Source organism: Ictalurus furcatus, chromosome 21, assembly GCF_023375685.1.
Source record: "Ictalurus furcatus strain D&B chromosome 21, Billie_1.0, whole genome shotgun sequence".
In the NCBI taxonomy this organism is placed as follows: Eukaryota; Metazoa; Chordata; class Actinopteri; order Siluriformes; family Ictaluridae; genus Ictalurus; species Ictalurus furcatus.
The window spans coordinates 15,908-40,890 of record NC_071275.1 but is presented as its reverse complement, the minus strand read 5'-3'; the positions used below and the strand labels follow the sequence as shown (position 1 = coordinate 40,890).

At 38.2% G+C, this 24,983-nt stretch overlaps 1 protein-coding gene across 1 annotated transcript in view; it reads left to right on the top strand.

Moving 5' to 3' along the window:
* myg1 (myg1 exonuclease) overlaps positions 1–9,911 on the top strand; it is a 49,944-nt gene extending 40,033 nt beyond the window's left edge. Inside the window, exons 5-7 of the mRNA XM_053652731.1 lie at positions 990–1,112; positions 1,222–1,403; positions 9,597–9,911. Of these exons, the coding sequence (XP_053508706.1) occupies positions 990–1,112; positions 1,222–1,403; positions 9,597–9,789 (498 nt within the window). The 3' untranslated portion in view covers positions 9,790–9,911. The remainder of the gene's footprint in view (positions 1–989; positions 1,113–1,221; positions 1,404–9,596) is intronic.
* The last annotated feature ends 15,072 nt before the right edge of the window (positions 9,912–24,983 follow it).

Sequence of the window (24,983 nt, the reverse complement as noted above, 5' to 3'; positions counted from 1 at the left end):
GTATGTTAGTGGAGGTAGTACATTGGGGTCTGTAATCCAATCCTGGGCAGCTAAATCGTATGATCGATGTTGTTAATTGCCTTTATTTTGTCTAAATACCATTGCTTGGCATCCAAACTAAGTTTATCCTGGTAGGGTCCCTTTTCCATGTTTTTCCCCTTCTTCATCTCTTCGCTTTTCTATCAATTTTTGAACAATTTAAGCAACTGTTTAAACAGACACCGATAACAGAGTGTGATCCTCATAAGATGGCACCCAACATGCAACACGGTGTGACATATCTTCACATTCTCTGCAGCCTTTTCAAAGCAGGTGAACCCTAGTGGTAGCCCAGACATTGGACTACTGATGAGAAGACTGAGTTCAAATCTCAGCACCACCAAACAGCCCCTGCTGGGCTCTTGAGCCCTTAAAGAGTCATGAAATAAGTCTGCAAAATGCACACATAAGCATTGGATGTTTGCTAATAGCTGTTGTTTTCCTGTTCTATTTACTAGGAGGCATGGTTGTGCAACAAACATGGTAATATATTTCTGAGTTCACACGGACACACAAGCTCTGGAGCTGACACACACAGACACTCTCCCTCTCTCTCCCACACACACAACTCCTTAGTTGTCCATACTTAGAATTAGGTTTTCTTAGTTAACTACTGTTTCTATATTTTCCTGTATTTTCAATAAACCTGTATTGTCTTCCGGTTATTACTTTGACACCACAAGAAGCCAAACTATTCACTACTTATAATTTTAATATTATTATTTCTTATGGTTTACATTGGTTTTACAATTTCTTAAATAAAGTTTGTAATTTTAAATTTAGTTTAAATTCTACATTATAAAAGGGATATTTTCTGAGCCTGATTGTCTGATTAAACTGATTATTTTACTCGACAGATTAAATTTACAGTCAACCTACCTGCATTTCTACTGCTTCCTTTCCACTGCAAGATAAATGTTACTCAAAATAATTTTTATTTTGTTACATAGGAGGGTTTTAACAAAGCCATTACCCTGGTGGGAGAGGAATTCTTAGACCGGTTGCACTACTATCAGAATGCATGGCTTCCAGCACGAGTGGTAGTGGAGGCTGCTATTCATATGAGGCATAAGGTAACCAAAGTTTACAATAATTATTTTCAACATGTATTCAGTGAAAATGTAAAAATAAATTGTAGTCTTACAGGTTATGCTTATTCTTAAGTCAATTGTTCATATTTAGGTGGATGCCAGTGGAGAGATAGTTTTGTTGGCTCAAGGTGGGTGCCCCTGGAAAGAACATCTCTTCTCCCTAGAAAGAGAATTTAAACTGGATATAGCAATCAAGTTTGTGCTGTATCCAGACCAAAATGGGCAGTGGAGAGTGCAGTGTGTGCCCACAGGACTCAACACATTCCAAAACAGGTGAAGCTCCATTCATTGAAGCTGTTGAATATTGGTATTGTTAGTGTTGAAATGTTAGATGTTGCCAATTGCATTTGATAAGTTTTCAAGAAGTATGATAAATCATATAAATATTTTCAGAGCAGTCACCTGGAGATTTTTCCAGCCAGTTTAAAGATAGATTTTTTAGTAACACCTTTATTACTGAAATAATATGGCCATACAGTCAAGTCTGATGCCACATAATAATAATAATATTAACAACAGCAATATCTGTGTAGCTTGTTAGTTTAAAATCTCAAAGTGCATATAAAAGATTGTATATCATCAGAGTAAGCAAACATCAACTTCAGGTTTGGAAATTGCTTGTGAAAAGGGCTGGAGGTCCTACAGCAGAAGTCTTAAAACAGAACCTTGTGAGACACCACTCTCAAGCATCTCCATTAGCACTAACCAACTGGTAATTGTCAGTCAAATTCAGCTAGAGGTGACAATGCCAATATCAAGTAATACTGCCTGAGACCACATGAAAAAGTCATCTTGAGAGGAAGTAGACTTAAAATTGTACACACCCTCTTCTTCTGTTAGGAAGTGTAAGTTTTTATGCTATCCAGGAGAAATTATCTACTGAAACAGGTGAATCAGGGAAAAAGAGTTTTTGGGATATTTGTTTTGTTTATTTGGGGTGATGTTATGCGTAGCAGCACGAGGTGAATCCAAAGGTCGAGAAGAGTCAAGAGGCACGATCATCACATTGGGCAGTAGATATGCACATGCAGCTTGACAGACAGAGAGAACACATTATTAGGTGTGATAAGAGCACACAATTTCTTAAAAGGGTATTCATGAGGGTACCATGGGATTTAAATCCCGCTTCACTGTCAACACTGTGTTGAGTAATCACATGAGGAGAAAAGCATCCGTTTACAAAACCTCTATGCCAGTGAACCCGTCAGATCTGTAACTTTACCTATGAAAAACATTTGTAAACTTTGTCTGAGTCTTGGGAGATGATTAAAACTAGCACCGTAGCTGACACAATTCTATGATTGATGCAGGAGCAAGGCAAAGTGCATATATTATGACTGAGAAGCATTTTAAATTAAATGTAGTGATCAGAGATCATTTCAGACTGGGGTAGTGAGACTATATTTGTAGCAAATGTCAGTTCTAGCATGTCCATTATAATTAGTGGGTCCTGTCATATTCAGCTCGACACCTACTGAGTGTAAAATAGACACAAATGCTGCTCTCAGATGGTCTTATGGATTAACTAAATGTTCACTGAAACGACGAGATTTGAGAAGAATGGCTCAATTTTTATGCCAACGTAAGTGTCATTTGCTGGATAGTGCTGATGTGTTGCTATTTTGGTTGGGTTCAAGCCAATTTTTTATGGTTTATAACTGCATTCATGTTCATAAATTAATATGCTGTGGTGGTTTGAACAAAGAGGCTCAAAAAGGGGTGTGACATTTTAACAGGGTTCATACAAGTTGCTTGACGTGCTTGAATTTGACTTTTTGAAACTACTGGAAAACCTTGAAAATAGCCTTAAATTTTTTAATCTAGTGATGCTTAAAAATTGGTTGAATTATAAAAAATAAAAATAAAAAATGTCTTTTTTATTTTCGATAGAACCCGAATACAACGTATACATGCTTTCACTCAAAATATGACCCAGGAAGTTAATAAGCATCCAACGTCCAATGTCTTTTACACATTCCTCAACTTTATTAAGCAGCTGTCTGTCGTCTGGCTTTGCTGAAACATACAGCTGTATATCATCAGCATAACAGTGGAAGCTAATTCCATGATTGCGAATAATTTGACCTAGAGGTAGCATAGCAGTGGGCCTAAAACAGAACCTTGTGGAACACCAAATTTAACCTCGGTAACCTCGGTAACTGATAATGATCAGTCAAATAAGACCTGAGAAAGGAGAGGCCTGTTCCCTTAATGCCAACAATGTTTTCTAGTCTATCAAGGAGAGTAGTATGATCTATAGTATCAAAAGCTGCACTAAGGTCAAGTAATACAAGCAATGAAACACAACCCTGATCAGAGGCCAGTAGTAGGTCGTTTACTACTTTAACTGATGCTGTCTCTGTGCTATGATTTAGGAGAGGAAGAATTATTGCACCTATTGGTAGACAGACGGTTAATATCCACAAGCCCCATCCCCCGAGTACTGAGTTCAGCCAATCAAACCCCATCTCTCTAGTCTGTGGAGGGTTGCTTAGCGCAGACCGCATGTGTTCAATGATAGAATAACCATTATGTGTCTGCATGACGAGGGGACGTGTGACGTTGTATGGGTAGCACTGCTGGCAATGATTCTTCTGACCAAAGGCGATACAGAACGGTTTACAGAGGCGATACAGAGACGGCCAATATCTTGGCATAGGGACATTTAACTACTAATTGTCGTCCAATCTGCAGCAATAGTCTAATAAAGAACTTCATGGGCTTATGTGGGACCTATAGAAATCACATCACCTTACGCACTTATTCCTGTCACCACAATCAGCTAAATACCAAATTTGGGTAACAGTGTGCACATCATTCACTCTTTCTGCTGCAACGATGTGATTGGCGTGATTGATCAATAAGTCTTCCACACAATAAACTCCAATATCGCGCTTTGGTTTATCTTTCCAGCTTAAAGGGTCTACCCCCTGGACCCCCAGTGTTGTCGGGAACGGTCCCAGTGATTTGTGAGCTTATTTCTGTGACGGGGCTTACTAACAGATACCACCTATAGCAGGAGAAGGGTGCACAATTAGGAATAGGTTTGTATGTGTGAGTGGATATGCAGGTCGACATCTAATGATTTGTGTCTAGTCTGCAACATTAGTCTGTGGTCAGGGAGCTTTGGGGAGTGAGAGGTGAGGTAGTTAAGTCACGTCGTCTAACCTCTGTCCTGGTCACGTGGCTTTATAGTACGCACTAATGAAGTTTAGTCCTCCTAAGAGTACAGTTTCCGTGTCGTCAACATTTTCTCCAAAAACTACATGTCCGTGATTTCACAGGCTACTAGATACCACATGGTGTCTTGTGTTGTGTAACCACAAGGAACTGGTGTGTGTGTTTGAGTGCAGTGTGTCATGTGTGTGGGTGTGTATATGCAGATCTTCACTCGTGAGTGTCGGTCCTCCTAGAGACCTCTTGATGGAGAAACACTTTCTAGTCCTTCTGTCAAAGTCCCATCTTCTCCAGCTCAGTGCTCGTCTCTGGCACTCTCCTACAGCGGTTGGCGTGCATCCACGTGGCTCTCTGGCTGATCTTTTCCTGGGAGTATGCCATTATCACTGGAGATTTTTTGAGGGAGTTCCCCATCTAGGAATTACTTCTCTAAGCAACGCCTTTCCTACCGTGTCTGAGTCCTGTTTGGATGTAGAGACACGACCTTCTCTACCTTCAAACCTCAACACACGTTATGAGTTGCGCAAACAGCGTGAACAAAAACTTTTTTTAAATTTTTTTTTATTTAGAGTAATTAGAGAAACCAATGCTTTATCACAGCTATCATTCCCCCTTTTGACGCATGGTCCCTGCCATGTGTCAACTTTGAAGACAAGGACAGCCCTGGGGGCACCGCTAAACTCCGTCTACAACAGTGCAGCCTGCTTTGCGCCACACAGCCTTTTCCTCCACCGTAGCTCGTGCTTAGAGCGCTGTAACCTGTAAACAAGGGAGTGATTATTTTGTTTTGAGTTTTGGGACCATAGATGCAGCTGCTTGCTTTGCTGCACTATCCGCTCGAGCGTTTCCTAGGAAAACAGGGTCTAATTTGTGAGTGTGTGCATCACATTTGCATACTGCAATAGCTTTAGGGAGTAGGACTGCGTCCAACAGCTCAGAGACTAATTTGTGGTGGGCTATGTGTGTAACTTCCTGAACTTGTCAGGAAGTTCCTGTGTTTCCAAATTGTCCCCAAGTCATGCACTACCCCAAAGGCATATCTACTGTCTGTGTAGATAGTTACTGACTGTCCCTTGGCATGTCTTCATGCCTCTACGAGGGCATACAGTTTAGCTGCTTGTGCTGAAAGGTTTAAGGGGAGACTTCCTGACATAACTGTCTCGTATGCGGTTACCACAGCATAGCCAACTCGATTTTTACCTGTCTCTGGGTCACGTGACACTGATCCATCCACAAAGAGAATCTGATCTGGGTTTTGCAATGGAACATCCTACAGGTCGACTCCAGGGGAGCAGAGTTTGTTAGTCAGTACAACACAGTCATGTGGTTCCCCATCTTCCTCTGTTGGAAGAAGAGTAGCAGGGTTTAAGGACAGTACATCCTTTTATAGTGACATTTGGCATATCTAGTGTTATGGTGCAGCCACCATTGGGTGGGCAGGTGTGAGGTCTTTTGTTCAAGCATGTGGTACCACACTTCATGTGGTACCAGAAGGGGTCAATTCTGAGTAACCTACCAGGTCTCTGGATGCCACCACAGCTTTCTCAGCTGCTGCTACTGCACGTACACACAGGGGAAACCCTGCAGTGACTGGATCCAACTTACCTGAGAATGAGCTGTCCAACCTGGCACATATGCCATCTCTCTGACTGGTACTTCTAAAATGGAATAGTTTAGAATGAAAGTTCTGCAATACGAACACATACCTAGGATAGAGAGAATTTGTTTCTTCATCAGAGGCTTGGGAATCTTCTGGATTGCAGATACTTTTTCAGCTGAGAGTTTCTTTCCCTTTGCAGAAATGTCATGACCCAAGACTCTCACTTCTTGTTGTACATACTGTAATTTGGAGAGACTGGCTTTGTGGCCGCCTTTGGCAAGATGCTGAAACAATTTAATGGTATCAGTTTCACACTGTGCCCTGGAGAAAGCATTAGGGGTGCTAAGCTGTCCTTTAGCATTTGGTTGTATATCGTTAGTGACTCACAATGCCCCTGACACAAGCGAGTGAAAATGTAAGGACATCTGTCAAATTTGAATGCAAACCAAAACTGACTGTCTTTATCAAGTATTTCAGTATTTTCAATACTGAAAAAACGCATTAGCTAAATCTACAACTGAAAACCATTCGCTATTAGCTGGAACCTGGCTTCATATAGTGTAAGAATTTGTCACGTCTACAGCTCTCTGATTTACTGCTGCATTAACTGCTTGCAAATCTTGTACAAATCTCCATTCATCAGGTTGCAGGTTGTTTTGTTTTTTGGTTCTCTCACTGGAAATATTGGAGTGCGCACTGACGAATCAGGACAGAGAACAATGACCCCTGCTTTTGGTAGTGAATTAAATAAGGGTATTAAGAGGGTATTGAGATTGTCTGGGCCTAAAGTCAGTTTTGGGCGTGATCACGACTAGTGGTGCACTTCTAATCAGGCCTTCGTCATGTTTCCCTTGGGCCCACAGCCTGAGAGCCACCTTCAATTTTGTGTGTATCTCTGTGTGTGGGGCTTGTCCCAAGGTTCAGAAACATTCCCTTGTTATGACAAATTACATCCTGGTTAACCTTGCACATTTCCTGAAATCATTTTTTATAAACTCCCAGTGTTGGGCTGTACCACATGTTAGAGGTGGGTTTCTGTTCCCAATCTGTAATTTTCCCACTGTCACATAATCTGACCGACGGTCCCACGTCTTTCTACTGTTTGTTCTTTATTTTGGCTAAAGAGATGTGAGGCACTGATTCTGGGACGAAAAATGCACCCAACTGCGTGTCACTTAATTTGACTGAACATGCACAAAATGAGTCACACCAATATACTGCCTTTAGGTACAGCTCTTCGCTTTCTGGGATATCCATAAACCATTCCTTCTCAAAATTAAAGTCTCTTCCTTCATGCATTCATGCTGTGCAATGGAGGACAGAGGGCGGCATAAAATCAACACATTTGCCAAAAACACTGTGCAGCTCAAACGAGTCCTCATCTGCACTCAAAAGTTGAGAAACAACCAACGTATTCGCCTTTATAAACAGTGGTAAATGAGATAAATGTGAAATGTAAACAAGGATAGCTGTAATGTGATTCTAGCAGGCTACAAGCTAGTCGTGGATGTTTGTAAGATCCAATGAATACTTAGCAACAGCGCAACGTTACGATTGTTTTTATCTAAAATAGTATCGATGATATACAGTGGCAAGAAAAAGTATGTGAACCTTTTGGAATTTCATGGTTTTCTGAATAAATTTGTCATAAAATGTGATCTGATCTTCATCTAAGTCACAGGTATTGACAAATATTATGTGTCTAAAATAATAACACAAAATAAATTCTGATCTTTCATGTCTTTATTGAGAATAACCAACAAAACCTCCCGAGTGCTTGTGGGAAAAGTATGTGAACCCTTGAGTTAATGACCTCAACAAAGCTAATTGGAGTCAGGTTTTAGCACACCTGGAGTCTCGTTAAGAAAATGAGTTTGGAGTTGTGGACTACAGCTACTTTGACTGATGAAAACCCCTCAAACGTCTGGAGTTTGCTCTGCACAAGAACCACACGCTTATGTGAGCCATGCCTTGCCAAAAATAGCTTTCAGAGGATCTACAATAAAGAATTGTTGAGTGATTTCAAAGACTTTAGAAATTCACCAGTCTATAGTTAGGCAATCATTCTACAAATGGAGACACCTTGGGACTGTTGCTACTCTACCAAGAAGTGGGCGCCCAGTTAAAATGACACCATGAGCACAACGAAAAGAAACAACCCCGAATGACAGGCAAAGATTTGAAGGCATCATTGGAACTGGCTAACATCTTTGTTCATGAGTCTACAATACGTAAAACATTGAACAAGCAGGGTATCTACGGCAGGACACCACGAAGGAAGCCACTGCTTACTAAAAAGAACATTGCTGCACGCCTGAAGTTTGCAAAAGAGCACATTGACACTCCACAGCGGTACTGGCAAAATGTTTTGTGGACTGCTGAAAGTAAGCTTGAAATATTTGGAAAAACCACACAGCACTACATCTGGCGTAGAAAGGGCACGGCATATCATCATGAAAACATAATCCCAACTGTAAAGTATGGTGGAGGAAACATCATGATTTGGGCCTGCTTTGCTGCATCAGGGCCTGGCCAGCTTGCAATCATTGAGGGGAAGATGAATTCCCAAGTATATCAGACAATTCTTCAGGATAATGTGAGAATGTCTTAACATCAGCTGAAACTGTGTAGAAATTTAGAGAGTAATTAGCACCCAGATGTTGCTAATGAAATGCACAAGATTAGTTCATCAAGAAGTGTGAATACCTCTAAAGCAGAACCTTTGGCAGTTTGGTGTTCTGGAGCACTTGTGTGTGTCTACATCATTACTACTACATCTACTACTACATCAGCAAAAAGAAAGAACATCAGTCATGGCCTCAGATATTCAGTTGCTGCTGTTCAGCAATCAGTGAAGGGTTATAAGGTCATCTGTACAAATCACAAAAGTTTTGGATCAATACCCTTTGGATTGAAGAGACTGAGGTGGAGATTTTTGGTCATTATGCACAGTGCCAAGTTTGGTGAAAACCAAACACTGTATCACCACAAACACATCATCCCTTTGGGCTTGAACCCCTAATGATTACAATTACAATAGGGTTTCAGCCTTTTGGGCTTGAACCCCTAATAAAAATCCTTACAATTACAGTAGGGTTTCAGGGCTACGTGCTTGAACCCCTAATTACAACATCCCTGTTTTATGTTTTTGTTTTTTTTCTAGGAATCACTTTTCTGGGAAAGTTTTCCACTAGATTCTGAATCATGGCTATTGAAATTTGTGCCCATTCATCCACAAAAGCATCTGTGAAGTCAGAAACTGATGTTGAACAACAAGGCCTGGCATGCAATCAGTGTTATAGTTCATCCCAAAAGTGTTCAGGGAGGTTGAGGTCAGGAATGTGCAGGCCATTCGGGTTGTTCCACACCAGCCTTGACAAAGCATGTCTTTATGGACCTTGATTTGTGTGAAGGCAAATTTTCATGGTGGAACAGGTTTGAGTGCCTTAATTCCAGTAAAGGGTGTTTTTAAACCAATAACATACAAAGACATTCTAGACAATTGTGTGCTTCAAACATTGAAACAACACTTTGGGGAAGGCCCACATGTGGGTGTGATGGTTAGGCGTACACATACTGTACATAAAGTTAACATTTCTATGTAATACATTTTCTATTGAATTGTCACTATAATCAAGGGATTTGTCCTGTAATTCACCAGTTTTTTTATTTATCTACTCATTATACAGGCTGTCGCTGCTGGAGGAATGGCGTGGGCTAAGGGACGATGCCTTGACCCAATTCAGTGGAATCCCTGATTGTGTCTTTGTTCATGCCAGTGGCTTCATTGGGGGAAACAAAACCAAAGAGGGAGTTCTTGAGATGGCTCGAAGAACATTGCAGGCATCTTGCAGACCAGGGAACAATGCAAATGGTTGCTAAGGCACCCTTGCTTTATTGCTTAATCTCAGTTTAACCATCTTTTCTTTTGTAATAATGAAGTGTAGTCTCAATTTCTTGATTATGTTTGAAGAAATAAAATCTCAAGACTTGATATTTCAATATTTCAAGACTTGTTTTTGTGACACTTTTTTTTTTTAAAAGCTTTCTATATAATACAAAACTTGTGACCATTAGCTTGAGTAATGTAACTCCTTAACTAGTATTTCATTTCATTTCAAACCCTTGGCACATTAGAATTTAAAAAATGGCAGTAGGTTGCGGTTTAAATAATTATAGGCATTTGACAGTGTCATTAAAATTATTGACTGTTTCTGGTGTTTGATTAAGTTGTCCATAGGACCAGAGAGTTCAATTTATTGTAAATCTATGAAGTGCACCTATATGGTATTGTTTACATGGCCATTAAGTGTAGCTTCAAGATGGGTATACCTAATATATTGGCAGCTGAGTGTAGTTTCATGTCTTTAGATATTAAGATTCAACTGAATTTATTGTAGAAGGGTGCACAATTAGGAATAGGTTTGTATGTGTGAGTGGATGTGCATGTCAACATCTAATGATTTGTGTCTTGTCTGCAACAGTAGTCTGTGGTCAGGGAGCTTTGGGGCGTAAGAGGTGAGGTAGCAAAGTCACTCCGTCTAACCTCTGTCCTGGTCACATGGCTATATAGTATGCACTAATGAAGTTCAGTCCTCCTAAGAGTATAGTTTCTGTGTCGTCAACATTTTCTCCAAAAACTACATGTCCGTGATTTCGCAGGCTACTAGATACCACATGGTGTCTTGTGTTGTGTAACCACAAGGAACTGGTGTGAGAATGTGTGTTTGAGTGCAGTGTGTCATGTGTGTGGGTGTGTATATGCAGGTTGTAGCTCGTGAGCGTCGATCCTCCTAGAGGCCTCTTGAAAGTCCCAACTCACAAAAGGTGTGCCATTATCACTGGAGATTTTTTGAGGGAGTTCCCCATCTTGGAATTGCTTCTCTAAGCAACGCCTTTGCTACTGTGTCTGAGTCCTGTTTGGATGTAGGGACATGGCCTTCTCTACCTTCAAACCTCAACCCATGTTATAAGTTGCGCAAACAGAAACAAAAACATGTTTTTTAGAGTAATTAGAGAAACCAATGCTTTATCACAGCTATCATTCCCCCTTTCGCCGCATGGTCCCTGCCATGCGTCAACTTTGAAGACAAGGACAGCCCTGGGGGCACCGCCAAACTCCGTCAACAACAGTGCAGCCTGCTTTGCGCCACACAGCCTTTTCCTCCACCATAGTGTAGCATATATTAAATATGTACTATATAGATGATGTGTAGACCAGGTATCAGAAGACTAAAGGGTATGTAGGAGATAGTGGATTGAAACAATAACAGTGACGGCACAACTGAAAAGGTAAATATAGAATGATTTATATACAATTTAGAGTGAGTGAAATAACATGTACAGTACATATATAATACCCTAGGGCGCACCCTCCAAGTTAAGCCTAAGATAAAATATATACATACACGGTATATAACAAAAACTTAAATGAAATAAAATCACATCCAGAATTAAAATGTCTCTGCGATTTCTTTTACTCCTTCAAGACACAGTGGTTCTGGTTGGGTGGCATTGGTGGTTCAGTGGTAGAATTCTCACCTGCCTTGCCACCCGGGTTCGATTCCCTGGTGTTCAAGCATGTACATGTACAGGGAAGCTCGACTAGTGGGGATGCGACTGAAACCACGGATCTGGACCATGTCTATGATGAATATATGCCATTGGCCTCACAATACTCACGAGACAGTGAAAGTGGTGAAAGGAAAACTGTGGCGGTGCGCCCAAGCGTGCCACCACCGGGTTTTGAGGACCCGCTGGGAGATATTCTGGGAGAACCCCTAAGCTGCATTTTGGAAGAGGCTTCTGACGAAGGGGAATCCCTGTAGGGATACAGACGTCGTGTTTTAACTGGTGTCCGAAGAAGTTATTTTTTACAATCGCAAAGAAGAGGACCTGTTTGCACAAGGTAGTGGTCATTTGAGGCCTATCCAAGAGAAACAGGGTCCACCAAAAACACATGGCTGTCTACTGGTAGGTGTGCCCAGCCTAACCCGAAATCAGAACCCTACAGTCTATCCTCCGATCACCATGCTATTTTAACTTGAACAGCAGCAGCACACATGTACACCTAGAACCCCAAATTGCCCAGGACTTGTTTAATAAATACCCCGGACAGGCGGTCGTGGAAATTGAAGCCAACAGATAAGATATAGGGCTAGAGGAACTGGACCGCCAACACTGGGGATGTGTGAGAGTCACCATAAGACAGCTGGCTGAACAAGGACGACATGCGAGAAAGGCAGTCTTTATGCATAAGTATCCAGTAAATTAGAAGAATCAAACGTGTACATATGTGATTACAGGATGACAGACCAAGAACAATCATGGAGAGGTCTGTCCTCTCCATGAAGTATCATCACTACCAAACTTATCTTGGGTGGTTTCTTTATTACTCTGATTTTCATTTGCTTAACCTTACCAGGACACTGACATTAATCTGTGAACCAGGACGAGAAGAAGAAGTGATGAGCGATGCCCTGGGTGTAAGTGCTAGCCTAAACTCTCCCCAAGGGGAGTACCTGGGCTGAAGTCAACCAGCGCAAAGAACAAACACTGCCAGAATGATCCTCACAAGGATTTCATTATGACAAAAGTATTGTATGATATTGTGTGAAAGATGTGTTGTATGTCTAGAAACATTGTAGAGCGCAATCAGGCACGAGAAAAGAGACAAAGTGTGCTGGCAGGGTGGGAATTTTTCCTCTCTTGGTTTTTTTGGCCACCCCTGAGTGCGTGACCTGTTTTTTTTTTGTTTGTTTGTTTGGTTTTTTTTCTCTTTGGGAAAAAGCAAAACACTGCATAGTCCTGAAAAATACGTTACCACCAGTGAGGACTTTGAAAAAATCACGCATTAAAACATGAGCTCCGTGCAGCGGGAAAACCACTGACAGAAAGCCCACATCATGCGCTCAATTTGGCCAAACTCTCCTGAGATCCAGGAGACACACCGCTGCCTGGATCATTCATTACAAATGAGCTCTGTGCAGCGGGGGAAGTGAGTAAAAAGGTTGCCCCAGCGTGCTGTCATCTCAGATTCACACAGCACTATAACCGTGACCAAAAATGGTTGGACCCCTGTAATCTCTACACTCATCTCAAAGCCCTACGGCACCCCTCTGATCAAACACTGGCGCAAACATCTTCCAGGAGCGGGCGAGGCAGACGAGAACCTGGAAGAGAGCGCTTGTGCTCGGACACGAACATTTGAAAACAGACTGGTTCTTGCACATTGACTGTGTAAATGACACTTAGAAAAACTTTCGGACTTAGAAAAATTTGTGCTTCGAACATGGTATAAGGACAAACCTTTACCGAATTTTGTTAAGTACATACTTATGCAAAAGACCCATGGGAGTCCCGGAGCGCGGATTCCCGTACTGAATCACTCGGGAAGCACATTTAAACATCCAAACTTCATACATATAAGTTCTATGAATGCATTTAAGCATTCACCAGTTTCGCTGCGGATTTCCCCCCAATTTTCTCGCGGGTGCTCGCACGAGATTTACTGTTAAAATAAACTGTTAAAAATAAAAAATTTATCTGCCTCCAAGCGAAACCAACACGCTGGCTAGATCGGGAAACATCCCAGGAACAGAACCGCTGTGGAGATTGAATTTTTTAAAAATTATTTTGCCAGATTTCGAGCGTTTTTCCACCGCTTAAAAAGGTGGAAGTCAGAGCACCTATTTAGGCTCAGAAATCGCTGCGACACCCATTTTAAACACAAAACTTCACACATTTAATTGGTTATGAATGCATTAAAGACTTATTTCAAGTTCAATCACACACACACACACACACACACACACACACACACACGTCTACATAAGCACACCTTGGGTGACAATTGTGGGGAAAAAATATAATTAAAAAACCACAATAATCACGTTTTAACAGATTTTTTTCCCTTTAAACAGTCGAAATGTTAAGAAATCCTAACCTAAAATCCTAACCTAAAATCCCAAACCAGACGCGCCTAACCTAAAACGCCTAACCTAAAATCCCTAACCAGATGCGCCTAACCTAAAATGCCTAACCAGATGTCCCTAACCCTAACAATAGCATAATAGTAACTCCAGCCCAACCCTAACAATTGTAAAATAGTTACCCTAGCCAAACCATAACAATTGTAAATTAATAACTCTAGCCCAACCCTAACAATTGTAAAATAGTAACCCTTGCCCAACCCTAACACTAGCACAATAGTAACCCTACCCAAACCCTAACAATAGCATAATAGTAATCCTAGCCAAACTCTAACACTCGCGTTATAGTAACCCTAGCCCAACCCTTACTGTAGCATAATAGTAACTCTAGTCCAACCCTAACAATGGTAAAATAGTAACCCTAGCACAACCCTAACCCTAGCATAATAGTAACACTAGCCAAACCCAAACACTTGCATTATAGTAACGCTAGCCCAAGCCTAACCCTATCTTCATAGTAACCTCAGCCAAACCCTAACAATTGTAAAATACTTACCCTAGCCTAACCCTAACAATTGTAAAATAAAAACCCAAGCCCAACCATAACACTAGTACAATAGTAACCCTAGCCAAACCCTAACACTAGCATAATTGTAACCCCAGACCAACCATAACACTAGCATAATAGTAATACTAGTGCAACCCTAACCCTAGAATAATAATAACCATAGCCAAACCCTAACTCTTGCAATATAGTAACCCTATCCAAGCCCTAACACTCACATTATAGTAGCCCTAGCCCAAACCTAACACTAGCATAATAGAAACCCTAGCCTAACCTGAACACTCGCATTATAGTAACCCTAGCCAAACCCTAACTCTAGCTCAATAGTAACCCTAGCCCAACCCTAACAATTGTAAAATAATAACTCTAGCCCAAACCCTAACAATCGCATTATACTAACCCTAGCCCAAGCCTAACCCTAGCTTCATAGTAACCCTAACCAAACCCTAAAAATTGTAAAATACTTACCCTAGCCCAACCCTAACAATTATAAAATAGTAACTCTAACCCCAACCATAACACTAGCTCAATAGTAACCATAGCCAAATCCTAACACTCGAATTATAATAACCCTAACCCAACCCTAATATTAGCATAATAGTAACCCTAGCCCAATATTAACAATTGCATAATTGTTACCATAGCCAAACCCTAACACTCACAGTAATGTAACCCTAGCCCAACCCTTACTGTAGCGGAATAGTAACCCTAGCATAATAGTAGACTTAGCCCAACCCTAACACTAGCACAATATCAACCCTAGACCAACCCTAACACTAGCAGAGTAGTAACCCTAGCCCAACCCTAACAGTAGCGTAATAGTAACCCTATCCAAACCCTAACACTTGCATAATCGTAGCCCTAGCCAAACCCTATCACTCGCATGATCGTAGCCCTAGCACAACCCTAACACTAGCATAATAGTAAGCCTAGCCAAACACTAACACATGCATTATAGTAATCCTTGCCAAACCCAAAAACTCGAACTATAGTAACCTTAGCCAAACCCCAACTCTAGGACAATAGTAACCCTAGCCCACCCCTAACCCTAGCATAATAGTAAACCTAGCCGAACCCTAACACTACCATAACCCTAGCATAGGAATAACCCTAGCCAAACCCTAACTCTACAACAGTAGTAACCCTAGACAAACCCTAACACTAACATAATAGTAACCCTAGCCAAACCCTAACACTCGCATTATAGTAGCCCTAGCCCAAACCTAACACTAGCGTAATAGTAACCCTATCTTAACTGGAACACTCGCATAATAGTAACCCTGGCCAAATGCTGTACTGTAATGACAGTACTGTAACAAACCCATTAGATGATAATGTAGCAATATCAGATCAATGTTTAGAGTGTTTTGCTCCGCTTAGAGAGACCGAACTAGCTACAGTAATCTCTTAAGCCAACTCATCAACTTGCATACTAGATCCTGTACCTACATGTTTCTTTAAACAGATTTGTCCAGGAGTAATTGAACCACTTTTAAATATAATCAATTCTTCCCTTAGCACTGGCTATCTACCTAAATCACTTAAATTAGCAGTTATTAAACCCTTGATTAAAAAACCTGACCTTGACCCCTCTCAACTGTCCAGCTATAGACCTATATCAAATCTCCCCTTCCTCTCTAAGATTTTAGAAAAGGTTGTAGCAAAGCTGTTATGCTCGTACTTAGATAGGAATAACATTCATGAAATGTATCAGTCAGGATTTAGACTTCATCATAGCACAGAGACAGCGTTAGTTAAAGTAGTAAATGACCTACTACTGGCCTCTGATCAGGGTTGTGTCTCGCTGCTTATGTTACTCGAACTTAGTGCAGCTTGTGATAGTATAGATCATACTATTCTCCTTGATAGATTAGAAAATGTTGTTGGCATTAATTGAACAGTCCTCTCCTGGCTCAGGTCTCATCTGACCGATCGTTATCAGTTCGTAGATGTAAATGAAGACTTCTCCACGCATACTGAAGTTACTTTTGGAGTTTCACAGGGTTCTGTTTTAGGCCCACTGCTTTTTACTTTATATATGCTACCCCTAGGACAAATTGTTCGTAAGCATGGAATTAGCTTCCACTGTTATGCTGATGATACAAAGTTGTATGTTTCAGCAAACCCAGAGGACAGACAGAAGCTTAGTAAGGTTGAGGATTGTGTAAAGGACATTAGATGTTGGATGTTAACTAACTTCCTTTTACTTAATTCTGATAAAACAGAAATACTATTATTAGGATCACGTGTAGCTAGAAATAATCTTTCTGATCACATGGTTACTCTGGATGGACTTTCTGTTTCAACATGTACGGCAGTTAAAGACCTTGGAGTGATTATTGACTCCAGCCTATCATTTGATGCTCATGTAGATAATATTACTAGGATAGCCTTCTTTCATCTCAGAAATATTTTTAAGATAAGAAATATATTGTCACTACATGATGCAGAAATACTAGTTCATGCATTTGTCACCTCTAGATTAGATTACTGTAATGCCTTACTGTCTGGATGTTCCAGTAGGAATATAAGCAAACTCCAGTTAGTCCAGAATGCAGCTGCTAGAGTCCTAACTAGAACTAGAAGATACGACCATATCACACCAATATTATCAATACTGCATTGGCTCCCAGTGGAATCCCGCATTAACTATAAAATACTTTTATTAGCCTATAAAGCACTAAACTTAGTAAACTAAGTAAACTTAGACCAACCCTAACACTTGCATTATAGTAACCCTATCCAAACCCTAACACTAGCGTAATAGTAACCCTAGCCCAACCCTAACATTTGCATATTGGAGTCATAAACATGTGAAACACATCATACTATCATATTATCATAAACAAGTCAAAGAATCATATTAAGTCATAAACAAGTGAAACATGTCATATAAATTCATAAACAAGTCAAAGAATCATATTAAGTCATAAACAAGTGAATTATATATTAAGTCATGAACAACTCAAATATTGTGTCATAAGCATGTGAAACACATCATAGTATCATATTAAGTCATAAACAAGTCAAAGAATCATATTAAGTCATAAACAAGTGAAACACATCATATTAAGTCATAAACAAGTCAAAGAATCATATTAATTTATAAACAAGTAAAACATCTCATATTGTGTCATAAACATGTGAAACAGATCATAGTATCATATTAAGTTGTAAACATGTCAAAGAATCAAATTAAGTCATAAACAAGTGTAACATATAGTATCATATTAAGTCATAAACAAGTCAAACATCTCATTTTGAGTCATAAACATGTGAAACATATCATAGTATCATATTAAGTCACAAACATGTCAAAGAATCATATTAAGTCAGTAACAAGTGAACAATCTCATATTAAGTCATAAACATGTGAAATATGTCATAGTATCATATTTAATCATAAGCAAGTGAAACATCTCATATTGAGACATAAACATGTGAAAACACATCATAGTATCATATTAAGTCATAAAAATATCAAAGAATCATATTGTCATAAACAAGTGAAACATCTCATATTAAGCCATAATCAAATTAAGTCATAAACAAGTCAACCATCTTATATTAAGTCAATGACGTGAAATATATCATAGTATCATATTAAGTTATATACATGTCAAAGAATCATATTATGTCATAAACAATTCAACCATCTCATATTAAGTCAATACATGGGAAATATGTGATAGTATCATATTGTTACGCCAGGAGACATATTGTGTGTGTGTGTGCTCTCTCTCTCTCTCTCTCTCTCTCTCTCTCTCTCTCTCTCTCTCTCCCCCTGTTTTTCTCTCACAGGTCACTCTGCCCTAATTCAACATGCTGACCTGCTGCACCGGGATTGGAGAAGAGAGGATTGGCCGTCGTTTAAAAAGGCGGAAGAACAATATGTCGGGAGGAATGTGGATGTGTGGTGTGTCTGTGATTGCATGCATTCTATTGAGTAGCGAATATTTTTCCCAGTGTTTGAGTGAAATCCCTTGCTTTTTGTATTGTGTATGAGTGAAAGAAGTGAGTGGTAGGATATTGTGTTGTCCCATTCCCCTGTTTTGTCTTGTGTTGTGGCTAAGTGAATGCCTCTATTGTAAATATATTTTCTATTGTAAATATATCTTCTATTGTAAATATTTCTTCTCTACTTATCACGAAAGCAGTAGGGGTTGGGTGCCGTTTATTTTGGGGCGTATCCTTTGTTCGCTGTTTTTGCCTCAGTTAGGGAGTCAGGTTAGACTCTGTATTTTCTTTTGAAATACCTTTTTTTTTATTATGTAATTTAAATTGATACGGGACAAGGTAGTTACTGTTCTGTTTATTTTGGCCTTGCCCAGCCCTGAAGAGATTTGCTTTCATAGTGATTGTTTGTTTTGGATTTTTCTTTCTTTCTTGTGATCATTAAATTTGTAGATATCAAAGATTTGAAAGACGTGTTACCACATTATTATTTTTTGTTTATACTTTATGTTACACCTCGACCCTAGACCGGGGTCGTAACTATATTAAGTTATAAACATGTCAAAGAATCATATTAAGACATAAACAAGTGAACCATCTCATATTGAGTCATAAACAGGTGAAATATGTCATAGTATCATATTAAGTCATAAACAAGTGAAAGATCTCATATCGAGTCATAAACATGTGAAACACATCATTTTATCATATTAAGTCATAAACATGTCAAAGAATCATATTAAGTCATAAACAAGTGAAACACATCAGAGTATCATATTACATTATGAACATGTCAAAGAAACATATTAAGTCATAAACAAATGTAACATATCATATTAAGTAATAAACAACTCAAATATCTTATATTGTGTCATAAATATGTGAAACACATCATAGTACCATATTAAGTTATAAACATGTCAAAGAATCATATTAAGTCATAAACAAGTGAAACATGTCATATTGAAACATAAACATGTGAAACACAACAAAGTATCATATTAAGTCATAAACATGTCAAAGAATCATATTAAGTCATAAACAAGTGAACCATGTCATATTAAGTCATGAACAAGTGATACATTTCATACTGAGTCATCAACCCGTGAAACACATCATAGTATCATATTAAGTTATAAACATGTCAAAGAATCATATAAAGTCAAAAACAAGTGAACCATCTCATATTAAGTGATAAATAAGTCAAACATCTCATATTGAGTCATAAACATGTCAAAGAATCATATTAAGTCAATAAAATGTGAAATAAGTCATAGTATCATATTAAGTTATAAACATGTCAGATAACCATATTAAGTCATAATCAAGTAACCATCTCATATTGAGTCATAAACATGTGAAACACATCATACTCATTTCAAACCATAAAGAAGTCAAACATCTCATATTGAGTCATAAACATGTGAAACACATCATACTCATATCAAACCATAAAGAAGTCAAACATCTCATATTGAGTCATAAACATGTGAAACACATCAGAAAATCATATTAAGTTATAAAAATATTATATAATCATATTAAGACATAAACATTGAACCATCACATATTGACTCATAAACAAGTGAAACATCTCATATTGAGTCCAAAACATGTGAAAACATATCAGAGTATCATATTAAGTTATGAACATGTCAAAGAATGATATTTAGTCATAATCAAGTGAAACATAATTCTCATATCATTTCATGATCAAGTGAAACAAGTGAAACAACAACAACAAAAAAAACACTAACAAAACTTGTTCACATTTGACCTGTGTCCATAGACACTGGTGTGTGTCAGACGCTGAAAACGCTATACAGCGATTTTCAAGCGGCTGGGAGCAAAGGAAAGTGGTTAGTCAAACAAACTCATATAACTAATTGCGTGACGTCCTCCAATTTGATATGTTTCACATATTTATGACATAATATAATACTCTGACATGTTTCTGACCTAAAATGATAGGGTCTGCCTTAAAATATTAGTGATATGATATTGTCTGCCTTAAAATCTATAACTTGATAATAAAGTGAAAAAAGTGATAAATGAAGTGTAGAAAGTGACTTTGCATCAAATGTGCCCTAACACAACTTATGAACATTCGTCCTGTGTGTCCATACACACTGGTGTTCTTCAGATGCTGAAAACGCTATACAGCGATTTTCAAGCGGCTGGGAGCAAAGGAAAGTGGTTTTTCTAACAAACTCATATAATCAATGGCCCTACCTATTCCAATTTGATATTTTTCACATATTTACACATAATACAGTACTATGAAATGTATCTGACCTAAAATATTATGAAATATGATTGTTTACATTAAAATGTAAAAGTTGATGTTAAAGTGTGATAAGGTGAAAAAAGTGACATTTTATGTCTAGAAAGTCACTTTTCATCAAAAGTACAATAACAAAAAGAGCTCCCATTTATCCTGTGTCCCCATACACACTTGTGCTCTTTATATGCTCAAAACGCTATACAGCGCTTCAGAAGGCGCTAGGAGCAAAGGAAAGTGACTTTTCTAACAAACTCATATAATCAATGGCCCTACCTATTCCAATTTGTTATTTTTCACATATTTACACATAATACAGTACTATGAAATGTTTCTGACCTAAAATATTACGAAATATGATTGTTTACATTAAAATGTAAAAGTTGATGTTAAAGTGTGATAAGGTGAAAAAAGTGACATTTTATGTCTAGAAAGTCACTTTTCATCAAAAGAACAATAACAAAACTAGTTCCCATTTATCCTGTGTCGCCATACACACTTGTGCTCTTTAGACGCTCAAAACGCTATACAGCGCTTCAGAAGGCGCTAGGAGCAAAGGAAAGTGGGTTTCTAACAAACTCATATAATCAATGGCCCTACCTATTCCAGTTTGTTATTTTTCACATATTTACACATAATATAGTACTATGAAATGTTTCTAACCTAAAATATTATGAAATATCACTGTTTACATTAAAATGTAAAAGTTGATAAAGTGTGATAAGGTGAAAAAAGTGACATTTTATGTCTAGAAAGTCACTTTCATCAAAAGTACAATAACAAAACTATTTCCCTTTTATCCTGTATCCCCATACACACTTGTGCTCTTTAGAAGCTCAAACGCTATACAGCGCTTCAGAAGGCGCTAGGAGTTAAGGAAAGTGGTTTTTCTAACAAACTCATAGAATCAGTGGCCCTACCTATTCCAATTTGATATTTTTCACATATTTACACATAAAATAGTACTATGAAATGTTTCTGACTTAAAATATTACGAAATATGATTGTTTACATTAAAATGTAAAAGTTGATGTTAAAGTGTGATAAGGTGAAAAACGTGACATTTTATGTCTAGAAAGTCACTTTTCATCAAAAGTACAATAACAAAACTAGTTCCCATTCATCCTGTGTCCCCTTACACACCTGTGCTCTTTATCCGCTCAAAACGCTATACAGCGAACGAGAAGGCGCTAGGAGCAAAGGAAAGTGGTTTTTCTAACAAACTCATATAATCAGTTGCCCGACCTACTCCAATTTGATTCTTTTCACATATTGAGACATAATATAGTACTATGAAATGTTTCTGACCCAAAATATTACGAAATATGATTGTTTACATTAAAATGCAAAAGTTGATGGAAAAGTATGATAAGGTGAAAAAAGTGACATTTTATGTCTAGAAAGTCACTTTTCATCAAAAGTACAATAACAAAACTAGTTCCCATTCATCCTGTGTACCCATACACACACGGGCTCTTTATCCGCTCAAAACGCTATACAGCGAACGAGAAGGCGCTAGGAGCAAAGGAAAGTGGTTTTTCTAACAAACTCATATAATCAGTTGCCCGACCTACTCCAATTTGATTCTTTTCACATATTTAGACATAATATAGTACTATGAAATGTTTCTGAGCCAAAATATTACGAAATATGATTGTTTACATTAAAATGCAAAAGTTGATGGAAAAGTATGATAAGGTGAAAAAAGTGACATTTTATGTCTAGAAAGTCACTTTTCATCAAAAGTACAATAACAAAAGTAGTTCCCATTCATCCTGTGTCCCCTTACACACCTGTGCTCTTTATCCGCTCAAAACGCTATACAGCGAACGAGAAGGCGCTAGGAGCAAAGGAAAGTGGTTTTTCTAACAAACTCATATAATCAGTTGCCCGACCTACTCCAATTTGATTCTTTTCACATATTTAGACATAATATAGTACTATGAAATGTTTCTGAGCCAAAATATTACGAAATATGATTGTTTACATTAAAATGCAAAAGTTGATGGAAAAGTATGATAAGGTGAAAAAAGTGACATTTTATGTCTAGAAAGTCACTTTTCATCAAAAGTACAATAACAAAACTAGTTCCCATTCATCCTGTGTCCCCTTACACACCTGTGCTCTTTATCCGCTCAAAACGCTATACAGCGAACGAGAAGGCGCTAGGAGCAAAGGAAAGTGGTTTTTCTAACAAACTCATATAATCAGTTGCCCGACCTACTCCAATTTGATTCTTTTCACATATTTAGACAAAATATAGTACTATGAAATGTTTCTGAGCCAAAATATCACGAAATATGATTGTTTACATTAAAATGCAAAAGTTGATGGAAAAGTATGATAAGGTGAAAAAAGTGACATTTTATGTCTAGAAAGTCACTTTTCATCAAAAGTACAATAACAAAACTAGTTCCCATTCATCCTGTGTACCCATACACACACGGGCTCTTTATCCGCTCAAAACGCTATACAGCGAACGAGAAGGCGCTAGGAGCAAAGGAAAGTGGTTTTTCTAACAAACTCATATAATCAGTTGCCCGACCTACTCCAATTTGATTCTTTTCACATATTTAGACATAATATAGTACTATGAAATGTTTCTGACCCAAAATATTAAGAAATATCATTGTTTACATTAAAATGCAAAAGTTGATGAAAAAGTATGATAAGGTGAAAAAAGTGACATTTTATGTCCCGAAAGTTACTTTTCATCAAAAGTACAATAACAAAACTAGTTCCCATTCATCCTGTGTCCCCTTACACACCTGTGCTCTTTATCCGCTCAAAACGCTATACAGCGAACGAGAAGGCGCTAGGAGCAAAGGAAAGTGGTTTTTCTAACAAACTCATATAATCAGTTGCCCGACCTACTCCAATTTGATTCTTTTCACATATTGAGACATAATATAGTACTATGAAATGTTTCTGACCCAAAATATTACGAAATATGATTGTTTACAGTAAAATGCAAAAGTTGATGGAAAAGTATGATAAGGTGAAAAAAGTGACATTTTATGTCTAGAAAGTCACTTTTCATCAAAAGTACAATAACAAAACTAGTTCCCATTCATCCTGTGTACCCATACACACACAGGCTCTTTATCCGCTCAAAACGCTATACAGCGAACGAGAAGGCGCTAGGAGCAAAGGAAAGTGGTTTTTCTAAGAAACTCATATAATCAGTTGCCCGACCTACTCCAATTTGATTCTTTTCACATATTTAGACATAATATAGTACTATGAAATGTTTCTGAGCCAAAATATTACGAAATATGATTGTTTACATTAAAATGCAAAAGTTGATGGAAAAGTATGATAAGGTGAAAAAAGTGACATTTTATGTCTAGAAAGTCACTTTTCATCAAAAGTACAATAACAAAACTAGTTCCCATTCATCCTGTGTCCCCTTACACACCTGTGCTCTTTATATGCTCAAAACGCTATACAGCGAACGAGAAGGCGCTAGGAGCAAAGGAAAGTGGTTTTTCTAACAAACTCATATAATCAGTTGCCCGACCTACTCCAATTTGATTCTTTTCACATATTGAGACATAATATAGTACTATGAAATGTTTCTGACCCAAAATATTAAGAAATATCATTGTTTACATTAAAATGCAAAAGTTGATGGAAAAGTATGATAAGGTGAAAAAAGTGACATTTTATGTCCAGAAAGTTACTTTTCATCAAAAGTACAATAACAAAACTAGTTCCCATTGATCCTGTGTCCCCTTACACACCTGTGCTCTTTATCCGCTCAAAACGCTATACAGCGAACGAGAAGGCGCTAGGAGCAAAGGAAAGTGGTTTTTCTAACAAACTCATATAATCAGTTGCCCGACCTACTCCAATTTGATTCTTTTCACATATTTAGACATAATATAGTACTATGAAATGTTTCTGAGCCAAAATATCACGAAATATGATTGTTTACATTAAAATGCAAAAGTTGATGGAAAAGTATGATAAGGTGAAAAAAGTGACATTTTATGTCTAGAAAGTCACTTTTCATCAAAAGTACAATAACAAAACTAGTTCCCATTCATCCTGTGTCCCATACACACCTGTGCTCTTTATCCGCTCAAAACGCTATACAGCGAACGAGAAGGCGCTAGGAGCAAAGGAAAGTGGTTTTTCTAACAAACTCATATAATCAGTTGCCCGACCTACTCCAATTTGATTCTTTTCACATATTTAGACATAATATAGTACTATGAAATGTTTCTGAGCCAAAATATTACGAAATATGATTGTTTACAGTAAAATGCAAAAGTTGATGGAAAAGTATGATAAGGTGAAAAAAGTGACATTTTATGTCTAGAAAGTCACTTTTCATCAAAAG